Below are 24,465 nucleotides of genomic sequence, written 5' to 3'. Positions count from 1 at the left end.
CTGTGATGTTGGGTTATCTCAGACTCCCACGCTGGGAGAAGTTAAAGAAATTACAAAGAAATCTGGAGAGCAGCAAAGCAAGAACCTAGAAACTCTGAGAGATCAGCTGGAAATTGAGTTTGTGCCTGAGAGCAGTGAGCCAGAGAACCCATGCTCACCTGGACTTACAGAACCAAACCACTGCTTATTAGCTGGTCCTGGGATTCAGAACTCTGAGAGAGGAGAACAGCAGGTGGTAATTAGCAGCAATGGAGACTCCATTAACCCTGTAATGCCTGGGAGTGAAGTTAAGGTTGTAGAGACTGAAAGTGCTGCTCCTATCCAAACAGTTCCTGATAGAGTGGCCCAATCAGAAGATGGGGTAAAGCAAAGTAATAGCATCAAGGTAACCCCAGTTCATACAGCACCCCCTTCAGCCTGGAGTGGGAGATCCTTTGTGAGCGCTGTGACCAGAAATGCACAACCTTTAAAAAGGAGGAACGTGGTAAAGTTGAGATATAAGGGTGCAGAGGAGATGAAGCCTGACAGGATTTTTGTAGGAAAACATCTATTGAAAGAATCTCTGGGCTTCAGTGCAGATGACATTTACGCCCTTATCCATGTTCCAGGTTCATGCGAATACGATGTCAGCTTTAAGAGACCTCAGGCTCTGGACTATTTCTGGACAAAATATGAGAGTCTTAAAAATTCAGAATTATGGAAGTCCTTTGCTGCTATTCCTGTGTCCAAACCGGAAACAAAGTCAGTAACAATTCTCTTCAGACACGAATCAGTCCCAATATATATATTACCCCATATAACCTCTCCCTATAACTCCTCTTATTACCCCATATACCCGCTCCCTATAACTCCTCCTATTACCCCATATACCCGCTCCCTATAACTCCTCCTATTACCCCATATAACCCCTTTCTATAACTCCTCTTATTACCCCATATACCCGCTCCCTATAACTCCTCCTATTACCCCATATAACCGCTCCCTATAACTCCTCCTATTACCCCATATAACTGCTCCCTATAACTCCTCCTATTACCCCATATAACCCCTCCCTATAACTCCTCTTATTACCCCATATACCCGCTCCCTATAACTCCTCCTATTACCCCATATACCCTCTCCCTATAATTCCTCTTATTACCCCATATACCCCTCCCCTATAACTCCTCTTATTACCCCATATACCCCCCTCCCTATAACTCCTCCTATTACCCCATATACCCCTCCCTGTATATAACCGCTCCTATAACTCCTCCTATTACCCCATATAACTCCTCCGTATAACTCCTCCTACTACCACATATAACCCCTCCTATTGCCCCGTATAACCTGTCCCTATAACTCCTCCTATTACCCCATATAACTCCTCCCTATAACTCCTCCTATTACCCCATATAACCTCTCCCTATAACTCCTCCTATTACCCCATATACCCCCTCCCTATAACTCCTCCTATTACCCCATATAACCGCTCCCTATAACTCCTCCTATTACCCCATACACCCCCTCCCTATAACTCCTCCTATTGCCCCATATACCCGCTCCCTATAACTCCTCCTATTGCCCCGTATACCCCCTCCCTATAACTCCTATTACCCCATATAACCGCTCCCTATAACTCCTCCTATTACCCAAATACCCGCTCCCTATAACTCCTCCTATTACCCCATACACCCCCTCCCTGTAACTCCTCCTATTACCCCATATACCCGCTCCCTATAACTCCTCCTATTACCCCATACACCCCCCTCCTATAACTCCTCCTATTACCCCATATAACCGCTCCCTATAACTCCTCCTATTACCCCAAATACCCGCTCCCTATAACTCCTCCTATTACCCCATACACCCCCTCCCTGTAACTCCTCCTATTACCCCATATACCCGCTCCCTATAACTCCTCCTATTACCCCATACACCCCCTCCCTATAACTCCTCCTATTACCCCATATAACCGCTCCCTATAACTCCTCCTATTGCCCCATATACCCGCTCCCTATAACTCCTCCTATTACCCCATATACCCGCTCCCTATAACTCCTCCTATTCCCCCGTATACCCCCTCCCTATAACTCCTATTACCCCATATAACCGCTCCCTGTAACTCCTCCTATTACCCCATATACCCGCTCCCTATAACTCCTCCTATTACCCCATATACCCCCTCCCTATAACTCCTCCTATTCCCCATATACCCCCTCCCTATAACTCCTCCTATTACCCCATATACCCGCTCCCTATAACTCCTCCTATTACACCATATACCCCCTCCCTATAACTCCTCCTATTACCCCATATACCCCCTCCCTATAACTCCTCCTATTACCCCATATACCCGCTCCCTATAACTCCTCCTATTACCCCATATACCCCCTCCCTATAACTCCTCCTATTACCCCATATACCCGCTCCCTATAACTCCTCCTATTGCCCCGTACACCCCCTCCCTATAACTCCTATTACTCCATATACCGCTCCCTATAACTCCTCCTATTGCCCCATATAACCCCTCCCTATAACTCCTATTACCCCATATAACCGCTCCCTGTAACTCCTCCTATTACCCCATATAACCGCTCCCTATAACTCCTCCTATTGCCCCATATAACCGCTCCCTATAACTCCTCCTATTGCCCCATACACCCCCTCCCTATAACTCCTCCTATTGCCCCATATAACCCCTTTCTATAACTCCTCTTATTACCCCATATACCCCCTCCATATAACACCTCCTATTGCCCCATACACCCCCTACCTATAACTCCTCCTATTGCCCCATACACCCCCTCCCTATAACTCCTCCTATTGCCCCGTATAACCTGTCCCTATAACTCCTCTTATTACCCCATATACCCCCTCCCTATAACTCCTCCTATTACCCCATACACCCCCTCCCTATAACTCCTCCTATTGCCCCATATAACGCTCTAGTACTGAGCAGACACGCACGACTCTCGGTCTCACTTTGTGACAGTCTCTTTCTCTCTGTCTCTCTCTGCCCAGCAGTCCCACCCAAACTCTTCCCTCCTTCTAGGGGCATGTCTCTCTGTCCTGGGGCAGTCTCTTCCCCCTGCATACCTCTCTTCCTCCTGCCCCTCCTTTAAGGGGCAGTCTCTTCCTCTCTCTTCCTGCTTCTGGAGCCAAAGTAGAAAGCAAAAAAGAGACTGCTCTGAAATACAGCCTGAGAGCGAGGAGAGAGTGTCTCTCCCCCCTCTCTCTCTCACCCCCTCTATCTGTCCCCCCTTACTCACTCTGTCCCCCCTCCCTTCATCTCTCTATCCCCCCTGCACTGCCTCTCTCTGCCCCCCCCCTCACTCCCTCTCTCTGCCCCCCCCTCACCCCCTCTCTCCACCTTCCCCCCTCCTCCCTTTCCCCCCTGTCCCCTCTCTCTCCCTTTCCCCCTCTCTCTCCCCTTTCCCCCTTCTCCCCCCTCTTTCCCCCCCTCTCTCCCCCCCCTTCCTCTCTCTCCCCCCCCCTCTCCCCCCCCTCCCTCTCTCCCCCCCCTCCCTCTCTCCCCCCCCTCCCTCCCCCCCTCCCTCTCTCCCCCCCTCCCTCTCTCCCCCCCCTCCCTCCCTCTCTCCCCCCCCTCCCTCCCTCTCTCCCCCCCTCCCTCTCTCCCCCCCCCCTCCTCTCTCTCCCCCCATGGCTCTAGTAACTCTGCAGTTATCCTCCCTGGAGAGAGATCCGGATTCCATACCTGGACAGGTGAGCAAGGGAGGAGGGGGGGGGGGGGGTGTCAGTTACGTCACTCCGCACCCTCGCCCCCCCCCCGGTGCTATATAATGATGCCGAGTATCTGTACACTGAACACACTGCGGGTATAACGATGCTGAGTATCTCTATACACTGATAATGAACAGGGCGCGCTGTATAATGATGCTGAGTATCTCTATACACTGATAATGAACAGGGCGCTCTGTATGATAATGCTGAGTATCTCTATACACTGATAATGAACACGGCGCGCTGTATGATAATGCCGAGTATATTAATTCCAGGGTTTCTCTGATCCGACAACAGAAAGATAATTGTTACTGAATGTGACACTTTGTGACGTATAGGATGGTGACACGGTCACTGAGGGTATCACAGACAGAAGATCTCACTGTCCCCAACAGACTGTGTGTGGCAGTGCGTGTCTGTGTGTGGCAGTGCGTGTCTGTGTGTGGCACTGCGTGTCTGTGTGGCACTGCGTGTCTGTGTGGCACTGTGTGTCTGCGTGTGGCACTGCGTGTCTGCGTGTGGCACTGTGTGGCACTGTGTGTCTGCGTGTGGCACTGCGTGTGGCACTGCGTGTCTGTGTGGCACTGTGTGTCTGCGTGTGGCACTGCGTGTCTGCGTGTGGCACTGTGTGTCTGTGTGTGGCACTGTGTGTGGCACTGCGTGTCTGTGTGTGGCACTGCGTGTCTGTGTGTGGCACTGCGTGTCTGTGTGTGGCACTGTGTGTCTGTGTGTGGCACTGTGTGTGGCACTACGTGTCTGTGTGTGGCACTGCGTGTCTGTGTGTGGCACTGCGTGTCTGTGTGTGGCAGTGCGTGTCTGTGTGTGGCACTGCGTGTCTGTGTGGCACTGCGTGTCTGTGTGGCACTGCGTGTCTGTGTGGCACTGCGTGTCTGTGTGGCACTGTGTGTCTGCGTGTGGCACTGCGTGTCTGCGTGTGGCACTGTGTGTCTATGTGTGGCACTGTGTGTCTGCGTGTGGCACTGCGTGTGGCACTGCGTGTCTGTGTGGCACTGTGTGTCTGCGTGTGGCACTGCGTGTGGCACTGCGTGTCTGCGTGTGGCACTGTGTGTCTGTGTGTGGCACTGTTTGTGGCACTACGTGTCTGTGTGTGGCACTGCGTGTCTGTGTGTGGCACTGCGTGTCTGTGTGTGGCACTGCGTGTCTGTGTGTGGCACTGTGTGTCTGTGTGTGGCACTGTGTGTCTGTGTGTGGCACTACGTGTCTGTGTGTGGCACTGCGTGTCTGCGTGTGGCACTGCGTGTCTGCGTGTGGCACTACGTGTCTGCGTGTGGCACTGCGTGTCTGTGTGTGGCAGTGCGTGTCTGTGTGTGGCACTGCGTGTCTGTGTGTGGCACTACGTGTCTGCGTGTGGCACTGCGTGTCTGCGTGTGGCACTGCGTGTCTGCGTGTGGCACTGCGTGTCTGCGTGTGGCACTGCGTGTCTGCGTGTGGCACTACGTGTCTGCGTGTGGCACTGCGTGTCTGCGTGTGGCACTGCGTGTCTGCGTGCGGCACTGTGTGACTGTGTGTGGCACTACGTGTCTGTGTGTGGCACTGCGTGTCTGTGTGTGGCACTGCGTGTCTGCGTGTGACACTGCGTGTCTGCGTGTGGCACTGCGTGTCTGCGTGTGGCACTGCGTGTCTGCGTGTGGCACTGCGTGTCTGTGTCTGGCACTGCCTGACTATGTGTGGCACTGCCTGACTATGTGTGGCACTGGATGCTGCACGGTGTGTGGCACTGGATGCTGCACGGTGTGTGGCACTGGATGCTGCACGGTGTGTGGCACTGGATGCTGCACGGTGTGTGGCACTGGATGCTGCACTGTGTGTGACACTGGATGCTGCACTGTGTGTGACACTGGATGCTGCACGGTGTGTGGCACTGGATGCTACACGGTGTGTGGCACTGGATGCTGCACGGTGTGTGACACTGGATGCTGCACTGTGTGTGGCACTGGATGCTGCACTGTGTGTGACACTGGATGCTGCACTGTGTGTGACACTGGATGCTGCACTGTGTGTGACACTGGATGCTGCACGGTGTGTGACACTGGATGCTGCACGGTGTGCGGCACTGGATGCTGCACGGTGTGTGGCACTGGATGCTGCACGGTGTGTGGCACTGGATGCTGCACGGTGTGTGGCACTGGATGCTGCACGTGTGTGGCGCTGGATGCTGCACGGTGTGTGGCGCTGGATGCTGCACGGTGTGTGGCGCTGAATGTTGCACGGTGTGTGGCACTGGATGCTGCACGGTGTGTGGCGCTGGATGCTGCACCGTGTGTGGCGCTGGATGCTGCACGGTGTGTGGCGCTGGATGCTGCACGGTGTGTGGCGCTGGATGCTGCACTGTGTGTGGAGCTGGATGCTGCAAGGTGTGTGGAGCTGGATGCTGCACGGTGTGTGACACTGGATGCTGCACGGTGTGTGACACTGGATGCTGCACGGTGTGGCACTGGATGCTGCACGGTGTGTGGCACTGGATGCTGCACTGTGTGTGACACTGGATGCTGCACTGGATGCTGCACGGTGTGCGGCACTGGATGCTGCACGGTGTGCGGCACTGGATGCTGCACGGTGTGCGGCACTGGATGCTGCACGGTGTGCGGCACTGGATGCTGCACGGTGTGTGGCACTGGATTCTGCACGGTGTGTGACGCTGGATGCTGCACGGTGTGTGGCGCTGGATGCTGCACGGTGTGTGGCGCTGGATGCTGCACGGTGTGTGGCGCTGGATGCTGCACGGTGTGTGGCGCTGGATGCTGCACGGTGTGTGGCGCTGGATGCTGCACGGTGTGTGGCGCTGGATGCTGCACGGTGTGTGGCGCTGGATGCTGCACGGTGTGTGGCGCTGGATGCTGCACGGTGTGTGGCGCTGGATGCTGCACGGTGTGTGGCGCTGGATGCTGCACGGTGTGTGGCGCTGGATGCTGCACTGTGTGTGACACTGGATGCTGCACTGTGTGTGGCACTGGATGCTGCACTGTGTGTGGCACTGGATGCTGCACTGTGTGTGGCACTGGATGCTGCACGGTGTGTGGCGCTGGATGCTGCACGGTGTGTGGCGCTGGATGCTGCACGGTGTGTGGCGCTGGATGCTGCACGGTGTGTGGCGCTGGATGCTGCACGGTGTGTGGCGCTGGATGCTGCACTGGATGCTGCACGGTGTGTGGCACTGGATGCTGCACGGTGTGTGGCACTGGATGCTGCATAGTGTGTGGCACTGGATGCTGCACGGTGTGTGACACTGGATGCTGCACGGTGTGTGGCACTGGATGCGGCACGGTGTGTGGCGCTGGGGCACTGGATGCTGCACTGTGTGTGGCGCTGGATGCTGCACGGTGTGTGGCGCTGGATGCTGCACGGTGTGTGGCGCTGGATGCTGCACGGTGTGTGGCGCTGGATGCTGCACGGTGTGTGGCGCTGGATGCTGCACGGTGTGTGGCGCTGGATGCTGCACGGTGTGTGGCGCTGGATGCTGCACGGTGTGTGGCGCTGGATGCTGCACGGTGTGTGGCGCTGGATGCTGCACGGTGTGTGGCACTGGATGCTGCACTGTGTGTGACACTGGATGCTGCACTGTGTGTGGCACTGGATGCTGCACTGTGTGTGGCACTGGATGCTGCACGGTGTGTGGCGCTGGATGCTGCACGGTGTGTGGCGCTGGATGCTGCACGGTGTGTGGCGCTGGATGCTGCACGGTGTGTGGCGCTGGATGCTGCACGGTGTGTGGCGCTGGATGCTGCACTGGATGCTGCACGGTGTGTGGCACTGGATGCTGCACGGTGTGTGGCACTGGATGCTGCATAGTGTGTGGCACTGGATGCTGCACGGTGTGTGACACTGGATGCTGCACGGTGTGTGGCACTGGATGCGGCACGGTGTGTGGCGCTGGGGCACTGGATGCTGCACTGTGTGTGGCGCTGGATGCTGCACGGTGTGTGGCGCTGGATGCTGCACGGTGTGTGGCGCTGGATGCTGCACGGTGTGTGGCGCTGGATGCTGCACGGTGTGTGGCGCTGGATGCTGCACGGTGTGTGGCGCTGGATGCTGCACGGTGTGTGGCACTGGATGCTGCACGGTGTGTGGCGCTGGATGCTGCACGGTGTGTGGCGCTGGATGCTGCACGGTGTGTGGCGCTGGATGCTGCACTGTGTGTGGCGCTGGATGCTGCACTGTGTGTGGCGCTGGATGCTGCACGGTGTGTGGCGCTGGATGCTGCACGGTGTGTGGCACAGGATGCTGCACGGTGTGTGGCACTGGATGCTGCACTGTGTGTGGCACTGGATGCTGCACGGTGTGTGGCACAGGATGCTGCACTGTGTGTGGCACTGTGTGTGGCACTGGATGCTGCACGGTGTGTGGCGCTGGATGCTGCACGGTGTGTGGCGCTGGATGCTGCACGGTGTGTGGCGCTGGATGCTGCACGGTGTGTGGCGCTGGATGCTGCACGGTGTGTGGCACTGGATGCTGCACGGTGTGTGGCGCTGGATGCTGCACGGTGTGTGGCGCTGGATGCTGCACGGTGTGTGGCACTGTGTGTGACACTGGATGCTGCACGGTGTGTGGCACTGGATGCTGCACGGTGTGTGACACTGGATGCTGCACGGTGTGTGGCACTGTGTGTGACACTGGATGCTGCACGGTGTGTGGCACTGTGTGTGACACTGGATGCTGCACGGTGTGTGGCACTGTGTGTGACACTGGATGCTGCACTGTGTGTGGCGCTGGATGCTGCACGGTGTGTGGCGCTGGATGCTGCACTGTGTGTGACACTGGATGCTGCACGGTGTGTGACACTGGATGCTGCACGGTGTGTGACACTGGATGCTGCACGGTGTGTGACACTGGATGCTGCACGGTGTGTGGCACTGGATGCTGCACGGTGTGTGGCACTGGATGCTGCACGGTGTGTGGCACTGGATGCTGCACGGTGTGTGGCACTGGATGCTGCACGGTGTGTGGCACTGGATGCTGCACGGTGTGTGGCACTGGATGCTGCACTGTGTGTGGCACTGGATGCTGCACTGTGTGTGACACTGGATGCTGCACGGTGTGTGGCACTGGATGCTGCACGGTGTGTGGCACTGGATGCTGCACTGGATGCTGCACTGTGTGTGGCACTGGATGCTGCACTGTGTGTGGCACTGGATGCTGCACTGTGTGTGGCACTGGATGCTGCACTGTGTGTGGCACTGGATGCTGCACTGTGTGTGGCACTGGATGCTGCACTGTGTGTGGCACTGGATGCTGCACTGTGTGTGGCACTGGATGCTGCACGGTGTGTGGCACTGGATGCTGCACGGTGTGTGGCGCTGGATGCTGCACGGTGTGTGGCGCTGGATGCTGCACGGTGTGTGGCGCTGGATGCTGCACGGTGTGTGGCGCTGGATTCTGCACGGTGTGTGGCGCTGGATTCTGCACGGTGTGTGGCGCTGGATGCTGCACGGTGTGTGGCGCTGGATGCTGCACGGTGTGTGGCGCTGGATGCTGCACGGTGTGTGGCGCTGGATGCTGCACGGTGTGTGGCGCTGGATGCTGCACGGTGTGTGGCGCTGGATGCTGCACGGTGTGTGGCGCTGGATGCTGCACGGTGTGTGGCGCTGGATGCTGCACGGTGTGTGGCGCTGGATGCTGCACTGTGTGTGGTGCTGGATGCTGCACTGTGTGTGGCGCTGTATGCTGCACGGTGTGTGGCGCTGGATGCTGCACGGTGTGTGGCGCTGGATGCTGCACGGTGTGTGGCGCTGGATGCTGCACGGTGTGTGGCGCTGGATGCTGCACGGTGTGTGGCGCTGGATGCTGCACGGTGTGTGGCGCTGGATGCTGCACGGTGTGTGGCGCTGGATGCTGCACGGTGTGTGGCGCTGGATGCTGCACGGTGTGTGGCGCTGGATGCTGCACGGTGTGTGGCGCTGGATGCTGCACGGTGTGTGGCGCTGGATGCTGCACGGTGTGTGGCGCTGGATGCTGCACTGTGTGTGACGCTGGATGCTGCACTGTGTGTGACACTGGATGCTGCACGGTGTATGGCGCTGGATGCTGCACGGTGTGGGGCACGGTGTGTGGCACTGGATGCTGCACGGTGTGGGGCACGGTGTGTGGCACTGGATGCTGCACGGTGTATGGCGCTGGATGCTGCACGGTGTGTGGCGCTGGATGCTGCACTGTGTGTGGCGCTGGATGCTGCACGGTGTGTGGCGCTGGATGCTGCACGGTGTGTGGCGCTGGATGCTGCACTGTGTGTGGCGCTGGATGCTGCACGGTGTGTGGCGCTGGATGCTGCACGGTGTGTGGCGCTGGATGCTGCACGGTGTGTGGCGCTGGATGCTGCACGGTGTGTGGCGCTGGATGCTGCACGGTGTGTGGCGCTGGATGCTGCACGGTGTGTGGCGCTGGATGCTGCACGGTGTGTGGCGCTGGATGCTGCACGGTGTGTGGCGCTGGATGCTGCACGGTGTGTGGCGCTGGATGCTGCACGGTGTGTGGCGCTGGATGCTGCACGGTGTGTGACGCTGGATGCTGCACGGTGTGTGGCGCTGGATGCTGCACGGTGTGTGGCGCTGGATGCTGCACTGTGTGTGGCGCTGGATGCTGCACGGTGTGTGGCGCTGGATGCTGCACGTGTGTGGCGCTGGATGCTGCACGGTGTGTGGCGCTGGATGCTGCACGGTGTGTGGCGCTGGATGCTGCACGGTGTGTGGCGCTGGATGCTGCACGGTGTGTGGCGCTGGATGCTGCACGGTGTGTGGCGCTGGATGCTGCACGGTGTGTGGCGCTGGATGCTGCACGGTGTGTGGCGCTGGATGCTGCACGGTGTGTGGCGCTGGATGCTGCACGGTGTGTGGCGCTAGATGCTGCACGGTGTGTGGCGCTGGATGCTGCACTGTGTGTGACGCTGGATGCTGCACTGTGTGTGGCGCTGGATGCTGCACTGTGTGTGGCGCTGGATGCTGCACGGTGTGTGGCGCTGGATGCTGCACGGTGTGTGGCGCTGGATGCTGCACGGTGTGTGGCGCTGGATGCTGCACGGTGTGTGGCGCTGGATGCTGCACGGTGTGTGGCGCTGGATGCTGCACGGTGTGTGGCGCTGGATGCTGCACTGTGTGTGGCGCTGGATGCTGCACTGTGTGTGGTGCTGGATGCTGCACGGTGTGTGGCACTGGATGCTGCACTGTGTGTGACACTGGATGCTGCACTGTGTGTGACACTGGATGCTGCACGGTGTATGGCGCTGGATGCTGCACGGTGTGTGGCACGGTGTGTGGCACTGGATGCTGCACGGTGTATGGCGCTGGATGCTGCACGGTGTATGGCGCTGGATGCTGCACTGTGTGTGGCACTGGATGCTGCACGGTGTGTGACACTGGATGCTGCACGGTGTGTGGCGCTGGATGCTGCACGGTGTGTGGCGCTGGATGCTGCACGGTGTGTGGCGCTGGATGCTGCACTGTGTGTGGCGCTGGATGCTGCACTGTGTGTGGCGCTGGATGCTGCACGGTGTGTGGCGCTGGATGCTGCACGGTGTGTGGCACTGGATGCTGCACGGTGTGCGGCACTGGATGCTGCACGGTGTGCGGCACTGGATGCTGCACTGTGTGCGGCACTGGATGCTGCACTGTGTGCGGCGCTGGATGCTCCACGGTGTGGCACTGGATGCTGCACTGTGTGGCACTGGATGCCGCACGGTGTGTGGCACTGTGTGTGGCACTGTATGCTGCACGGTGTGTGGCGCTGGATGCTGCACGGTGTGTGGCGCTGGATGCTGCACGGTGTGTGGCGCTGGATGCTGCACGGTGTGTGGCGCTGGATGCTGCACGGTGTGTGGCGCTGGATGCTGCACTGTGTGTGGCGCTGGATGCTGCACTGTGTGTGGCGCTGGATGCTGCACGGTGTGTGGCACTGGATGCTGCACTGTGTGTGACACTGGATGCTGCACTGTGTGTGACACTGGATGCTGCACGGTGTGCGGCACTGGATGCTGCACTGTGTGCGGCACTGGATGCTGCACTGTGTGCGGCGCTGGATGCTCCACGGTGTGGCACTGGATGCTGCACTGTGTGGCACTGGATGCCGCACGGTGTGTGGCACTGTGTGTGGCACTGTATGCTGCACGGTGTGTGGCACTGGATGCTGCACGGTGTGTGGCACTGGATGCTGCACTGTGTGTGGCACTGGATGCTGCACTGTGTGTGACACTGGATGCTGCACTGGATGCTGCACTGTGTGTGGCACTGGATGCTGCACGGAGTGTGACACTGGATGCTGCACGGTGTGTGGCACTGGATGCTGCACTGTGTGTGGCACTGTGTGTGGCACTGGATGCTGCACTGTGTGTGGCGCTGGATGCTGCACGGTGTGTGACGCTGGATGCTGCACGGTGTGTGGCGCTGGATGCTGCACGGTGTGTGGCACTGGATGCTGCACGGTGTGTGGCACTGGATGCTGCACGGTGTGTGGCACTGGATGCTGCACGGTGTGTGGCACTGGATGCTGCATGGTGTGTGGCACTGGATGCTGCATGGTGTGTGGCACTGGATGCTGCACTGTGTGGCACTGGATGCTGCACTGTGTGGCACTGGATGCTGCACGGTGTGTGGCGCTGGATGCTGCACGGTGTGTGGCGCTGGATGCTGCACGGTGTGTGGCGCTGGATGCTGCACTGTGTGTGGCGCTGGATGCTGCACGGTGTGTGGCGCTGGATGCTGCACGGTGTGTGGCGCTGGATGCTGCACGGTGTGTGGCGCTGGATGCTGCACGGTGTGTGGCGCTGGATGCTGCACGGTGTGTGGCGCTGGATGCTGCACGGTGTGTGGCGCTGGATGCTGCACGGTGTGTGGCGCTGGATGCTGCACTGTGTGTGGCGCTGGATGCTGCACTGTGTGTGGCGCTGGATGCTGCACTGTGTGTGACGCTGGATGCTGCACGGTGTGTGACGCTGGATGCTGCACGGTGTGTGGCGCTGGATGCTGCACGGTGTGTGGCGCTGGATGCTGCACGGTGTGTGGCGCTGGATGCTGCACGGTGTGTGGCGCTGGATGCTGCACGGTGTGTGGCGCTGGATGCTGCACGGTGTGTGGCGCTGGATGCTGCACGGTGTGTGGCGCTGGATGCTGCACGGTGTGTGGCGCTGGATGCTGCACGGTGTGTGGCGCTGGATGCTGCACGGTGTGTGGCGCTGGATGCTGCACGGTGTGTGGCGCTGGATGCTGCACGGTGTGTGGCGCTGGATGCTGCACGGTGTGTGGCGCTGGATGCTGCACGGTGTGTGGCGCTGGATGCTGCACGGTGTGTGGCGCTGGATGCTGCACGGTGTGTGGCGCTGGATGCTGCACGGTGTGTGGCGCTGGATGCTGCACGGTGTGTGGCGCTGGATGCTGCACGGTGTGTGGCGCTGTATGCTGCACGGTGTGTGGCGCTGGATGCTGCACGGTGTGTGGCGCTGGATGCTGCACGGTGTGTGGCGCTGGATGCTGCACGGTGTGTGGCGCTGGATGCTGCACGGTGTGTGGCGCTGGATGCTGCACGGTGTGTGGCGCTGGATGCTGCACGGTGTGTGGCGCTGGATGCTGCACGGTGTGTGGCGCTGGATGCTGCACGGTGTGTGGCGCTGGATGCTGCACGGTGTGTGGCGCTGGATGCTGCACGGTGTGTGGCGCTGGATGCTGCACGGTGTGTGGCGCTGGATGCTGCACGGTGTGTGGCGCTGGATGCTGCACGGTGTGTGGCGCTGGATGCTGCACGGTGTGTGGCGCTGGATGCTGCACGGTGTGTGGCGCTGGATGCTGCACGGTGTGTGACGCTGGATGCTGCACGGTGTGTGGCGCTGGATGCTTCACTGTGTGTGGCGCTGGATGCTGCACTGTGTGTGGCGCTGGATGCTGCACGGTGTGTGGCGCTGGATGCTGCACGGTGTGTGGCGCTGGATGCTGCACTGTGTGTGGCCCTGGATGCTGCACGGTGTGTGGCACTGGATGCTGCACTGTGTGTGGCACTGGATGCTGCACTGTGTGTGGCACTGGATGCTGCACTGTGTGTGGCACTGGATGCTGCACGGTGTGTGGCACTGGATGCTGCACGGTGTGTGGCACTGGATGCTGCACGGTGTGTGGCACTGGATGCTGCACGGTGTGTGGCACTGGATGCTGCACGGTGTGTGGCACTGGATGCTGCACGGTGTGTGGCACTGGATGCTGCACGGTGTGTGGCACTGGATGCTGCACGGTGTGTGGCACTGGATGCTGCACGGTGTGTGGCACTGGATGCTGCACGGTGTGTGGCACTGGATGCTGCACGGTGTGTGGCACTGGATGCTGCACGGTGTGTGGCACTGGATGCTGCACGGTGTGTGGCACTGGATGCTGCACGGTGTGTGGCACTGGATGCTGCACGGTGTGTGGCACTGGATGCTGCACGGTGTGTGGCACTGGATGCTGCACGGTGTGTGGCTCTGGATGCTGCACTGTGTGTGGCACTGGATGCTGCACGGTGTGTGGCACTGGATGCTGCACGGTGTGTGGCACTGGATGCTGCACTGTGTGTGGCGCTGGATGCTGCACGGTGTGTGGCGCTGGATGCTGCACGGTGTGTGGCGCTGGATGCTGCACTGTGTGTGGCGCTGGATGCTGCACGGTGTGTGGCGCTGGATGCTGCACGGTGTGTGGCGCTGGATGCTGCACTGTGTGTGGCGCTGGATGCTGCACGGTGTGTGACTCTGGATGCTGCACGGTGTGTGGCGCTGGATGCTGCACGGTGTGTGGCGCTGGATGCTGCACGGTGTGTGGCGCTGGATGCTGCACTGTGTGTGACGCTGGATGCTGCACGGTGTGTGGCGCTGGATGCTGCACGGTGTGTGGCGCTGGATGCTGCACTGTGTGTGACGCTGGATGCTGCACGGTGTGTGACGCTGGATGCTGCACGGTGTGTGGCGCTGGATGCTGCACGGTGTGTGGCGCTGGATGCTGCACGGTGTGTGGCGCTGGATGCTGCACGGTGTGTGGCACTGGATGCTGCACTGTGTGTGACACTGGATGCTGCACGGTGTGTGGCGCTGGATGCTGCACGGTGTGTGGCGCTGCGTTGCTGCATAACTGTGTGCGGCGCTGTGTGACTGTGTGCGGCACTGTGTGACTGTGTGCGGCACTGTGTGACTGTGTGCGGCACTGTGTGACTGTGTGCGGCACTGTGTGACTGTGTGCGGCACTGTGTGACTGTGTGCGGCACTGTGTGTGACTGTGTGCGGCACTGTGTGACTGTGTGCGGCACTGTGTGACTGTGTGCGGCACTGTGTGACTGTGTGACTGTGTGCGGCACTGTGTGCGGCACTGTGTGACTGTGTGCGGCACTGTGTGACTGTGTGCGGCACTGTGTGACTGTGTGTGGCACTGTGTGACTGTGTGCGGCACTGTGTGACTGTGTGACTGTGTGCGGCACTGTGTGACTGTGTGCGGCACTGTGTGACTGTGTGCGGCACTGTGTGACTGTGTGCGGCACTGTGTGACTGTGTGCGGCACTGTGTGACTGTGTGCGGCACTGTGTGACTGTGTGCGGCACTGTGTGACTGTGTGTGGCACTGTGTGTCTGTGTGCGACACTGTGTGACTGTGTGCGGCACTGTGTGTGGCACTGTGTGTGGCACTGTGTGACTGTGTGTGGCACTGTGTGTGTAACTGTGTGCGGCACTGTGTGACTGTGTGTGGCACTGTGTGTGTAACTGTGTGCGGCACTGTGTGACTGTGAGCGGCACTGTGTGACTGTGTGTGGCACTGTGTGACTGTGTGCGGCACTGTGTGCGGCACTGTGTGACTGTGTGCGGCACTGTGTGACTGTGTGCGGCACTGTGTGACTGTGTGCGGCACTGTGTGCGGCACTGTGTGTGACTGTGTGCGGCACTGTGTGACTGTGTGCGGCACTGTGTGACTGTGTGCGGCACTGTGTGACTGTGTGACTGTGTGCGGCACTGTGTGCGGCACTGTGTGACTGTGTGCGGCACTGTGTGACTGTGTGCGGCACTGTGTGACTGTGTGTGGCACTGTGTGACTGTGTGTGGCACTGTGTGACTGTGTGCGGCACTGTGTGACTGTGTGCGGCACTGTGTGACTGTGTGACTGTGTGCGGCACTGTGTGCGGCACTGTGTGACTGTGTGCGGCACTGTGTGACTGTGTGCGGCACTGTGTGACTGTGTGCGGCACTGTGTGACTGTGTGCGGCACTGTGTGACTGTGTGCGGCACTGTGTGACTGTGTGCGGCCCTGTGTGACTGTGTGCGGCCCTGTGTGACTGTGTGTGGCCCTGTGTGACTGTGTGCGGCACTGTGTGACTGTGTGCGGCACTGTGTGACTGTGTGCGGCACTGTGTGACTATGTGCGGCACTGTGTGACTGTGTGCGGCACTGTGTGTGGCACTGTGTGACTGTGTGTGGCACTGTGTGTGTAACTGTGTGCGGCACTGTGTGACTGTGTGTGGCACTGTGTGTGTAACTGTGTGCGGCACTGTGTGACTGTGAGCGGCACTGTGTGACTGTGTGTGGCACTGTGTGACTGTGTGCGACACTGTGTGACTGTGTGTGGCACTGTGTGACTGTGTGCGGCACTGTGTGACTGTGTGTGGCACTGTGTGACTGTGTGCGGCACTGTGTGACTGTGTGCGGCACTGTGTGACTGTGTGTGGCACTGTGTGACTGTGTGCGGCACTGTGTGACTGTGTGCGGCACTGTGTGTGGCACTGTGTCACTGTGTGTGGCACTGTGTCACTGTGTGTGGCACTGTGTGACTGTGTGTGGCACTGTGTGACTGTGTGTGGCACTGTGTGTGGCACTGTGTGTGGCACTGTGTGACTGTGTGTGTGACTGTGTGTGGCACTGTGTGACTGTGTGCGGCACTGTGTGACTGTGTGCGGCACTGTGTGCGGCACTGTGTGACTGTGTGTGGCACTGTGTGACTGTGTGCGACACTGTGTGACTGTGTGCGGCACTGTGTGACTGTGTGCGGCACTGTGTGTGGCACTGTGTGTGACTGTGTGCGGCACTGTGTGACTGTGTGCGGCACTGTGTGACTGTGTGCGGCACTGTGTGACTGTGTGACTGTGTGCGGCACTGTGTGACTGTGTGCGGCACTGTGTGACTGTGTGCGGCACTGTGTGACTGTGTGCGGCACTGTGTGACTGTGTGCGGCACTGTGTGACTGTGTGACTGTGTGCGGCACTGTGTGACTGTGTGCGGCACTGTGTGACTGTGTGCGGCACTGTGTGACTGTGTGCGGCACTGCGTGACTGTGTGTGGCACTGCGTGACTGTGTGCGGCACTGTGTGACTGTGTGCGGCACTGTGTGACTGTGTGCGGCACTGTGTGACTGTGTGTGGCACTGTGTGACTGTGTGTGGCACTGTGTGTGGCACTGTGTGACTGTGTGTGGCACTGTGTGACTGTGTGCGGCACTGTGTGACTGTGTGTGGCACTGTGTGACTGTGTGTGGCACTGTGTGACTGTGTGCGGTACTGTGTGACTGTGTGCGGCACTGTGTGACTGTGTGCGGCACTGTGTGACTGTGTGCGGCACTGTGTGACTGTGTGCGGCACTGTGTGACTGTGTGCGGCGCTGTGTGACTGTGTGCGGCACTGTGTGACTGTGTGTGGCACTGTGTGACTGTGTGTGGCACTGTGTGACTGTGTGCGGCACTGTGTGACTGTGTGCGACACTGTGTGACTGTGTGTGGCACTGTGTGACTGTGTGCGGCACTGTGTGACTGTCTGTGTGCGGCACTGTGTGACTGTGTGCGGCACTGTGTGACTGTGCGACACTGTGTGACTGTGTGCGGCACTGTGTGACTGTGTGCGGCACTGTGTGACTGTGTGCGGCACTGTGTGACTGTGTGCGGCACTGTGTGACTGTGTGCGACACTGTGTGACTGTGTGCGGCACTGTGTGTGGCACTGTGTGACTGTGTGCGGCACTGTGTGACTGTGTGCGGCACTGTGTGACTGTGTGCGACACTGTGTGACTGTGTGTGGCACTGTGTGACTGTGTGCGGCACTGTGTGACTGTGTGTGGCACTGTGTGACTGTGTGCGGCACTGTGTGACTGTGTGTGGCACTGTGTGACTGTGTGCGGTACTGTGTGACTGTGTGCGGCACTGTGTGTGGCACTGTGTGTCTGTGTGCGACACTGTGTGACTGTGTGCGGCACTGTGTGTGGCACTGTGTGACTGTGTGTGGCACTGTGTGTGGCACTGTGTGTCTGTGTGCGGCACTGTGTGACTGTGTGTGGCACTGTGTGTGTAACTGTGTGCGGCACTGTGTGACTGTGTGTGGCACTGTGTGACTGTGTGCGGCACTGTGTGCGGCACTGTGTGACTGTGTGCGGCACTGTGTGACTGTGTGTGGCACTGTGTGACTGTGTGCGACACTGTGTGACTGTGTGTGGCACTGTGTGACTGTGTGCGGCACTGTGTGACTGTGTGTGGCACTGTGTGACTGTGTGCGGCACTGTGTGACTGTGTGCGGCACTGTGTGACTGTGTGCGGCACTGTGTGACTGTGTGCGGCACTGTGTGACTGTGTGCGGCACTGTGTGACTGTGTGCGGCACTGTGTGACTGTGTGCGGCACTGTGTGTGGCACTGTGTGACTGTGTGCGGCACTGTGTGACTGTGTGCGGCACTGTGTGACTGTGTGCGGCACTGTGTGACTGTGTGCGGCACTGTGTGTGGCACTGTGTGACTGTGTGCGGCACTGTGTGACTGTGTGCGGCACTGTGTGACTGTGTGCGACACTGTGTGACTGTGTGTGGCACTGTGTGACTGTGTGCGGCACTGTGTGACTGTGTGTGGCACTGTGTGACTGTGTGCGGCACTGTGTGACTGTGTGCGGCACTGTGTGACTGTGTGCGGCACTGTGTGACTGTGTGCGGCACTGTGTGACTGTGTGCGGCACTGTGTGACTGTGTGTGGCACTGTGTGACTGTGTGCGGCACTGTGTGACTGTGTGCGGCACTGTGTGTGGCACTGTGTCACTGTGTGTGGCACTGTGTGACTGTGTGCGGCACTGTGTGTGGCACTGTGTCACTGTGTGTGGCACTGTGTGACTGTGTGCGGCACTGTGTGACTGTGTGTGGCACTGTGTGACTGTGTGTGGCACTGTGTGTGGCACTGTGTGTGACTGTGTGTGGCACTGTGTGACTGTGTGTGTGACTGTGTGCGGCACTGTGTGACTGTGTGCGGCACTGTGTGACTGTGTGCGGCACTGTGTGACTGTGTGCGGCACTGTGTGACTGTGTGCGGCACTGTGTGACTGTGTGCGGCACTGTGTGACTGTGTGCGGCACTGTGTGACTGTGTGCGGCACTGTGTGACTGTGTGCGGCACTGTGTGTGACTGTGTGCGGCACTGTGTGACTGTGTGCGGCACTGTGTGACTGTGTGCGGCACTGTGTGACTGTGTGCGGCACTGTGTGACTGTGTGCGGCACTGTGTGACTGTGTGCGGCACTGTGTGACTGTGTGCGGCACTGTGTGACTGTGTGCGGCACTGTGTGACTGTGTGCGGCACTGTGTGACTGTGTGTGGCACTGTGTGACTGTGTGTGGCACTGTGTGACTGTGTGTGGCACTGTGTGACTGTGTGTGGCACTGTGTGACTGTGTGTGGCACTGTGTGACTGTGTGTAGCACTGTGTGACTGTGTGCGGCACTGTGTGGCACTGTGTGACTGTGTGTGGCACTGTGGCACTGTGTGTGGCACTGCGTGACTGTGTGTGGCACTGTGTGTGGCACTGTGTGACTGTGTGTGGCACTGTGTGACTGTGTGTGGCACTGTGGCACTGTGTGTGGCACTGTGTGACTGTGTGTGGCACTGTGTGTGGCACTGTGTGACTGTGTGTGGCACTGTGTGACTGTGTGCGGCACTGTGTGTGGCACTGTGTGACTGTGTGTGGCACTGTGTGTGGCACTGTGTGACTGTGTGTGGCACTGTGTGTGTGACTGTGTGTGGCACTGTCTGTGGCACTGTGTGACTGTGTGTGGCACTGTGTGACTGTGTGTGGCACTGTGTGACTGTGTGTGGCACTGTGTGTGTGACTGTGTGTGGCACTGTCTGTGGCACTGTGTGACTGTGTGTGGCACTGTGTGACTGTGTGTGGCACTGTGTGTCTGTGTGCGACACTGTGTGACTGTGTGCGGCACTGTGTGTGGCACTGTGTGACTGTGTGTGGCACTGTGTGTGGCACTGTGTGTCTGTGTGCGACACTGTGTGACTGTGTGCGGCACTGTGTGTGTAACTGTGTGCGGCACTGTGTGACTGTGTGTGGCACTGTGTGTGTAACTGTGTGCGGCACTGTGTGACTGTGTGCGGCACTGTGTGACTGTGTGTGGCACTGTGTGTGTAACTGTGTGCGGCACTGTGTGACTTTGTGCGGCACTGTGTGACTGTGTGCGGCACTGTGTGACTGTGTGCGGCACTGTGTGACTGTGTGCGGCACTGTGTGACTGTGTGCGGCACTGTGTGACTGTGTGCGGCACTGTGTGACTGTGTGCGGCACTGTGTGACTGTGTGCGGCACTGTGTGACTGTGTGCGGCACTGTGTGACTGTGTGCGGCACTGTGTGACTGTGTGCGGCACTGTGTGTGACTGTGTGCGGCACTGTGTGACTGTGTGCGGCACTGTGTGACTGTGTGCGGCACTGTGTGACTGTGTGCGGCACTGTGTGACTGTGTGCGGCACTGTGTGACTGTGTGCGGCACTGTGTGACTGTGTGCGGCACTGTGTGACTGTGTGCGGCACTGTGTGACTGTGTGCGGCACTGTGTGACTGTGTGTGGCACTGTGTGACTGTGTGTGGCACTGTGTGACTGTGTGTGGCACTGTGTGACTGTGTGTGGCACTGTGTGACTGTGTGTGGCACTGTGTGACTGTGTGTAGCACTGTGTGACTGTGTGCGGCACTGTGTGGCACTGTGTGTCTGTGTGCGGCACTGTGTGACTGTGTGTGGCACTGTGGCACTGTGTGTGGCACTGCGTGACTGTGTGTGGCACTGTGTGTGGCACTGTGTGACTGTGTGTGGCACTGTGTGACTGTGTGTGGCACTGTGGCACTGTGTGTGGCACTGTGTGACTGTGTGTGGCACTGTGTGTGGCACTGTGTGACTGTGTGTGGCACTGTGTGACTGTGTGCGGCACTGTGTGTGGCACTGTGTGACTGTGTGTGGCACTGTGTGTGGCACTGTGTGACTGTGTGTGGCACTGTGTGTGTGACTGTGTGTGGCACTGTCTGTGGCACTGTGTGACTGTGTGTGGCACTGTGTGACTGTGTGTGGCACTGTGTGACTGTGTGTGGCACTGTGTGTGTGACTGTGTGTGGCACTGTCTGTGGCACTGTGTGACTGTGTGTGGCACTGTGTGACTGTGTGTGGCACTGTGTGTCTGTGTGCGACACTGTGTGACTGTGTGCGGCACTGTGTGTGGCACTGTGTGACTGTGTGTGGCACTGTGTGTGGCACTGTGTGTCTGTGTGCGACACTGTGTGACTGTGTGCGGCACTGTGTGTGTAACTGTGTGCGGCACTGTGTGACTGTGTGTGGCACTGTGTGTGTAACTGTGTGCGGCACTGTGTGACTGTGTGCGGCACTGTGTGACTGTGTGTGGCACTGTGTGTGTAACTGTGTGCGGCACTGTGTGACTTTGTGCGGCACTGTGTGACTGTGTGCGGCACTGTGTGACTGTGTGCGGCACTGTGTGACTGTGTGCGGCACTGTGTGACTGTGTGCGGCACTGTGTGACTGTGTGTGGCACTGTGTGACTGTGTGTGGCACTGTGTGTGTAACTGTGTGACTTTTTTTGTAGGATGAAGAAAAAAGCAGAAGGAGCAGAATGCAAAGACGGTGAATGACACCCCCCCCCCCCACACACACACATTTCTCTCTCCCCCCCCCACATACTCACATTTCTCTCCCCCCCCACACACACACTCACATTTCTCTCTCCTCCCCCCCACACACACATTTCTCTCCCCCCCCCCACACACACATTTCTCTCCCCCCCCCACACACACACACTCACATTTCTCTCTCCCCCCCACCACACACACACACCCACATTTCTCTCTCCCCCCACACACACACTCACATTTCTCTCTCCCCACACACACACTCACATTTCTCTCCCCCCCACACACACACTCACATTTCTCTCTCCTCCCCCCCACACACACATTTCTCTCCCCCCCCCACACACACACACTCACATTTCTCTCTCCCCCCCACCACACACACACCCACATTTCTCTCTCCCCCCACACACACACTCACATTTCTCTCTCCCCACACACACACTCACATTTCTCTCCCCCCCACACACACACTCACATTTCTCTCTGCCCCCCCCACACACACACACATTTCTCTCCCCCCCCCACACACTCACATTTCTCCCCCCCCCCACACAAACACATCCCCCCCCCCCACACACACATTTCTCTCCCCCCCCCACACACACATTTCTCCCCCCCCCACACACACATTTCTCTCCCCCCCACACACACACATTTCTCTCCCCCCCCCCCACACACATTTCTCTCCCCCCCACACACACACACACATTTCTCTCCCCCCCACACACACACACACATTTCTCTCCCCCACACACAAACTCACGTTTCTCTCCCCCCCACACACACACACTCACATTTCTCTCTCCCCCCCCCACACACACACACTCACATTTCTCTCCCCCCCACACACACACATTTCTCTCCCCCCCACACACACACATTTCTCTCTCCCCCCCCACACACACACATTTTTCTCTCCCCCCCCCCCACACACACACATTTCTCTCTCCCCCCCACACACACACATTTCTCTCACCCCCACACACACACACATTTCTCTCCCCCCCCCACACACACACATTTCTCTCCCCCCCCCCACACACACACATTTCTCTCCCCCCCTCACTTTGTTTTTCTCTTCCCACCCCACATCCCCCCCCCCCCTCATTCTGTTTTTCTCTCCCCCCACCCCATGCAGGCAGAGTTTTGTCATGGTGAAGGGGGCTGCACTTCTCCTGCAGGATGAGGGGGAGCCTGAGGAGACTACAGAGCCCCCCCCCACCTCCGGCCCCAGCGAGCAGCAGCTCCACCTGCAGGCCATGCTGAGACTGCTCCGGGAGGAGGACACCCTGAGGCTGGTGAGGCGGTGGGAGAGGGGAAGAGACTGAGGGGGAGACATTGAGTGGGGGGAGAGGGGAAGAGACTGAGGGGGTGAAGAGACGGGAGAGGGGGGAAGAGACTGAGATGGTGGGAGAGAGGGGAAGAGACTGACGACGGGGTAAGGGGGGGAAGAGACTGAGATGGGGGGGAGAGACTGAAGAGAGTGGGAGAGGGGAAGAGTCTGAGGGGGGGAAAGAGACGGGGGAGGAGAGGGGAAGAGACTGAGGGGGGGAAAGAGACGGGGGAGGAGAGGGGAAGAGACTGAGGGGGGGAAGAGACTGAGGGGGGGAAGAGACTGAAATGGGGGGGAGAGACTGAAATGGGGGGGAGAGACTGAGGGGGGGAAGAGATGGGGGGGGGGGGGAGAGGGGAAGAGACTGAGGGGGGGGGGAGAGGGGAAGAGACTGAGGGGGGGAAAGAGACGGGGGAGGGGGGAAGAGACTGAGGGGGGGAAAGAGACGGGGGAAAGACACTGAAATGGGGGGGGGGAGAGACTGAAATGGAGGGGAGAGACTAGGGGAGGAGGAGGAGAGAGAACTTCTGTACGTTGTCCCTGGCACTTGTAGGACTGGGTTTTATCTCTTCCCATCAGGCCGTGCGGTTGGAGCCGGTCCGCTCCTGTCTCACCCGTTATCTGCTCGTGGTTTCCTCCATGGGAAGATCCAATGAGGAAGAAACCATTTTGCTGGGGGTGGACTTCCCCCATAATGGGTGAGAGCTACCCCTCCCCCTGCAGACACAGCTTGGTGCAGTCCTATCTCATGCAGGGAGACTGTAGCTGGGTGAATCCATTAGGTGAGGGGAGGTACCTTCTATGTAGGGGAGTCTCAACACGCTGCAGCCTTTTAGTTAGAAATTACATCACAAATACAAGATGGCCGCTCCTGTGGATGAAATCCCTGTGTGTGTGTGTGTGTGTGTGTGTGTGTGTGTGTGTGTGTGTGTGTGTCACTGTGTGTGTGTGTGTGTGTGTGTGTGTGTGTGTGTGTGTGTGTCACTGTGTGTGTGTGTGTGTGTGTGTGTCACTGTGTGTGTGGTGTCACTGTGTGTGGTGTCATTGTGTGTGTGTGTGGTGTCACTGTGTGTGGTGTTACTGTGTGCGTCACTGTGTGTGTGTGTGTATGTGTGTGTGTCACTGTGTGTGTGTGTGTGTGTGTGTGTGTGTGTGTGTGTGTGTGTGTGTGTGTGTGTTTGCACACTAGAGTGGGCCGGTGTGTGCGTGTGTTTTGCACACTAGACCTGCATGGGGGGCGCATATCCGTCATGCCTGTCCTGTTACAGCCGACCAGTTGGAAAGGATTGCACTCACGCTCAATGTGAGCGCAGAAGGATGGTGCAAGCAAGGCGTGATATGAATCACACAGACACAAACAGGACTGGCAAATGGTGTCTGGTTTTATTGAAAAGGAAAAACATTTCGGTCAACACCGTTATCCTGTTACAGCGAATACGGATGAGGGGGTCTCACATTGTGTGTCACTGTGTGTGTGTGTCACTGTGTGTGTGTGTCACTGTGTGTGTGTGTCACTGCATGTGTGTGTGTCACTGCGTGTGTG

At 58.7% G+C, this 24,465-nt stretch overlaps 1 protein-coding gene across 4 annotated transcripts in view; it reads left to right on the top strand.

Moving 5' to 3' along the window:
* The window catches only part of LOC142484005 (protein phosphatase Slingshot homolog), a 40,481-nt gene that overhangs the window by 10,403 nt on the left and 5,613 nt on the right, over nt 1–24,465 (top strand). For 3 of the 4 annotated variants that reach the window (XR_012797527.1, XM_075583963.1, XM_075583965.1), the window contains exons 1-4: nt 3,619–3,705; nt 21,544–21,581; nt 22,728–22,887; nt 23,502–23,620. Coding sequence is in view for 3 of the 4 variants with exons in the window: in XM_075583963.1 (XP_075440078.1) it covers nt 3,643–3,705; nt 21,544–21,581; nt 22,728–22,887; nt 23,502–23,620 (380 nt within the window). In the remaining variant the exon portion in view is untranslated. Of the gene's footprint in view, nt 1–3,618; nt 3,706–21,543; nt 21,582–22,727; nt 22,888–23,501; nt 23,621–24,465 lie in introns of those variants that run through there. The other variant, XM_075583964.1, reaches the window with a different exon arrangement.

This window comes from Ascaphus truei, unplaced genomic scaffold (assembly GCF_040206685.1).
Source record: "Ascaphus truei isolate aAscTru1 unplaced genomic scaffold, aAscTru1.hap1 HAP1_SCAFFOLD_415, whole genome shotgun sequence".
Taxonomy (NCBI): domain Eukaryota; kingdom Metazoa; phylum Chordata; class Amphibia; order Anura; family Ascaphidae; genus Ascaphus; species Ascaphus truei.
Note: the sequence above shows the minus strand (reverse complement) of the source record. Positions and strands in the feature narration are given on the sequence as shown.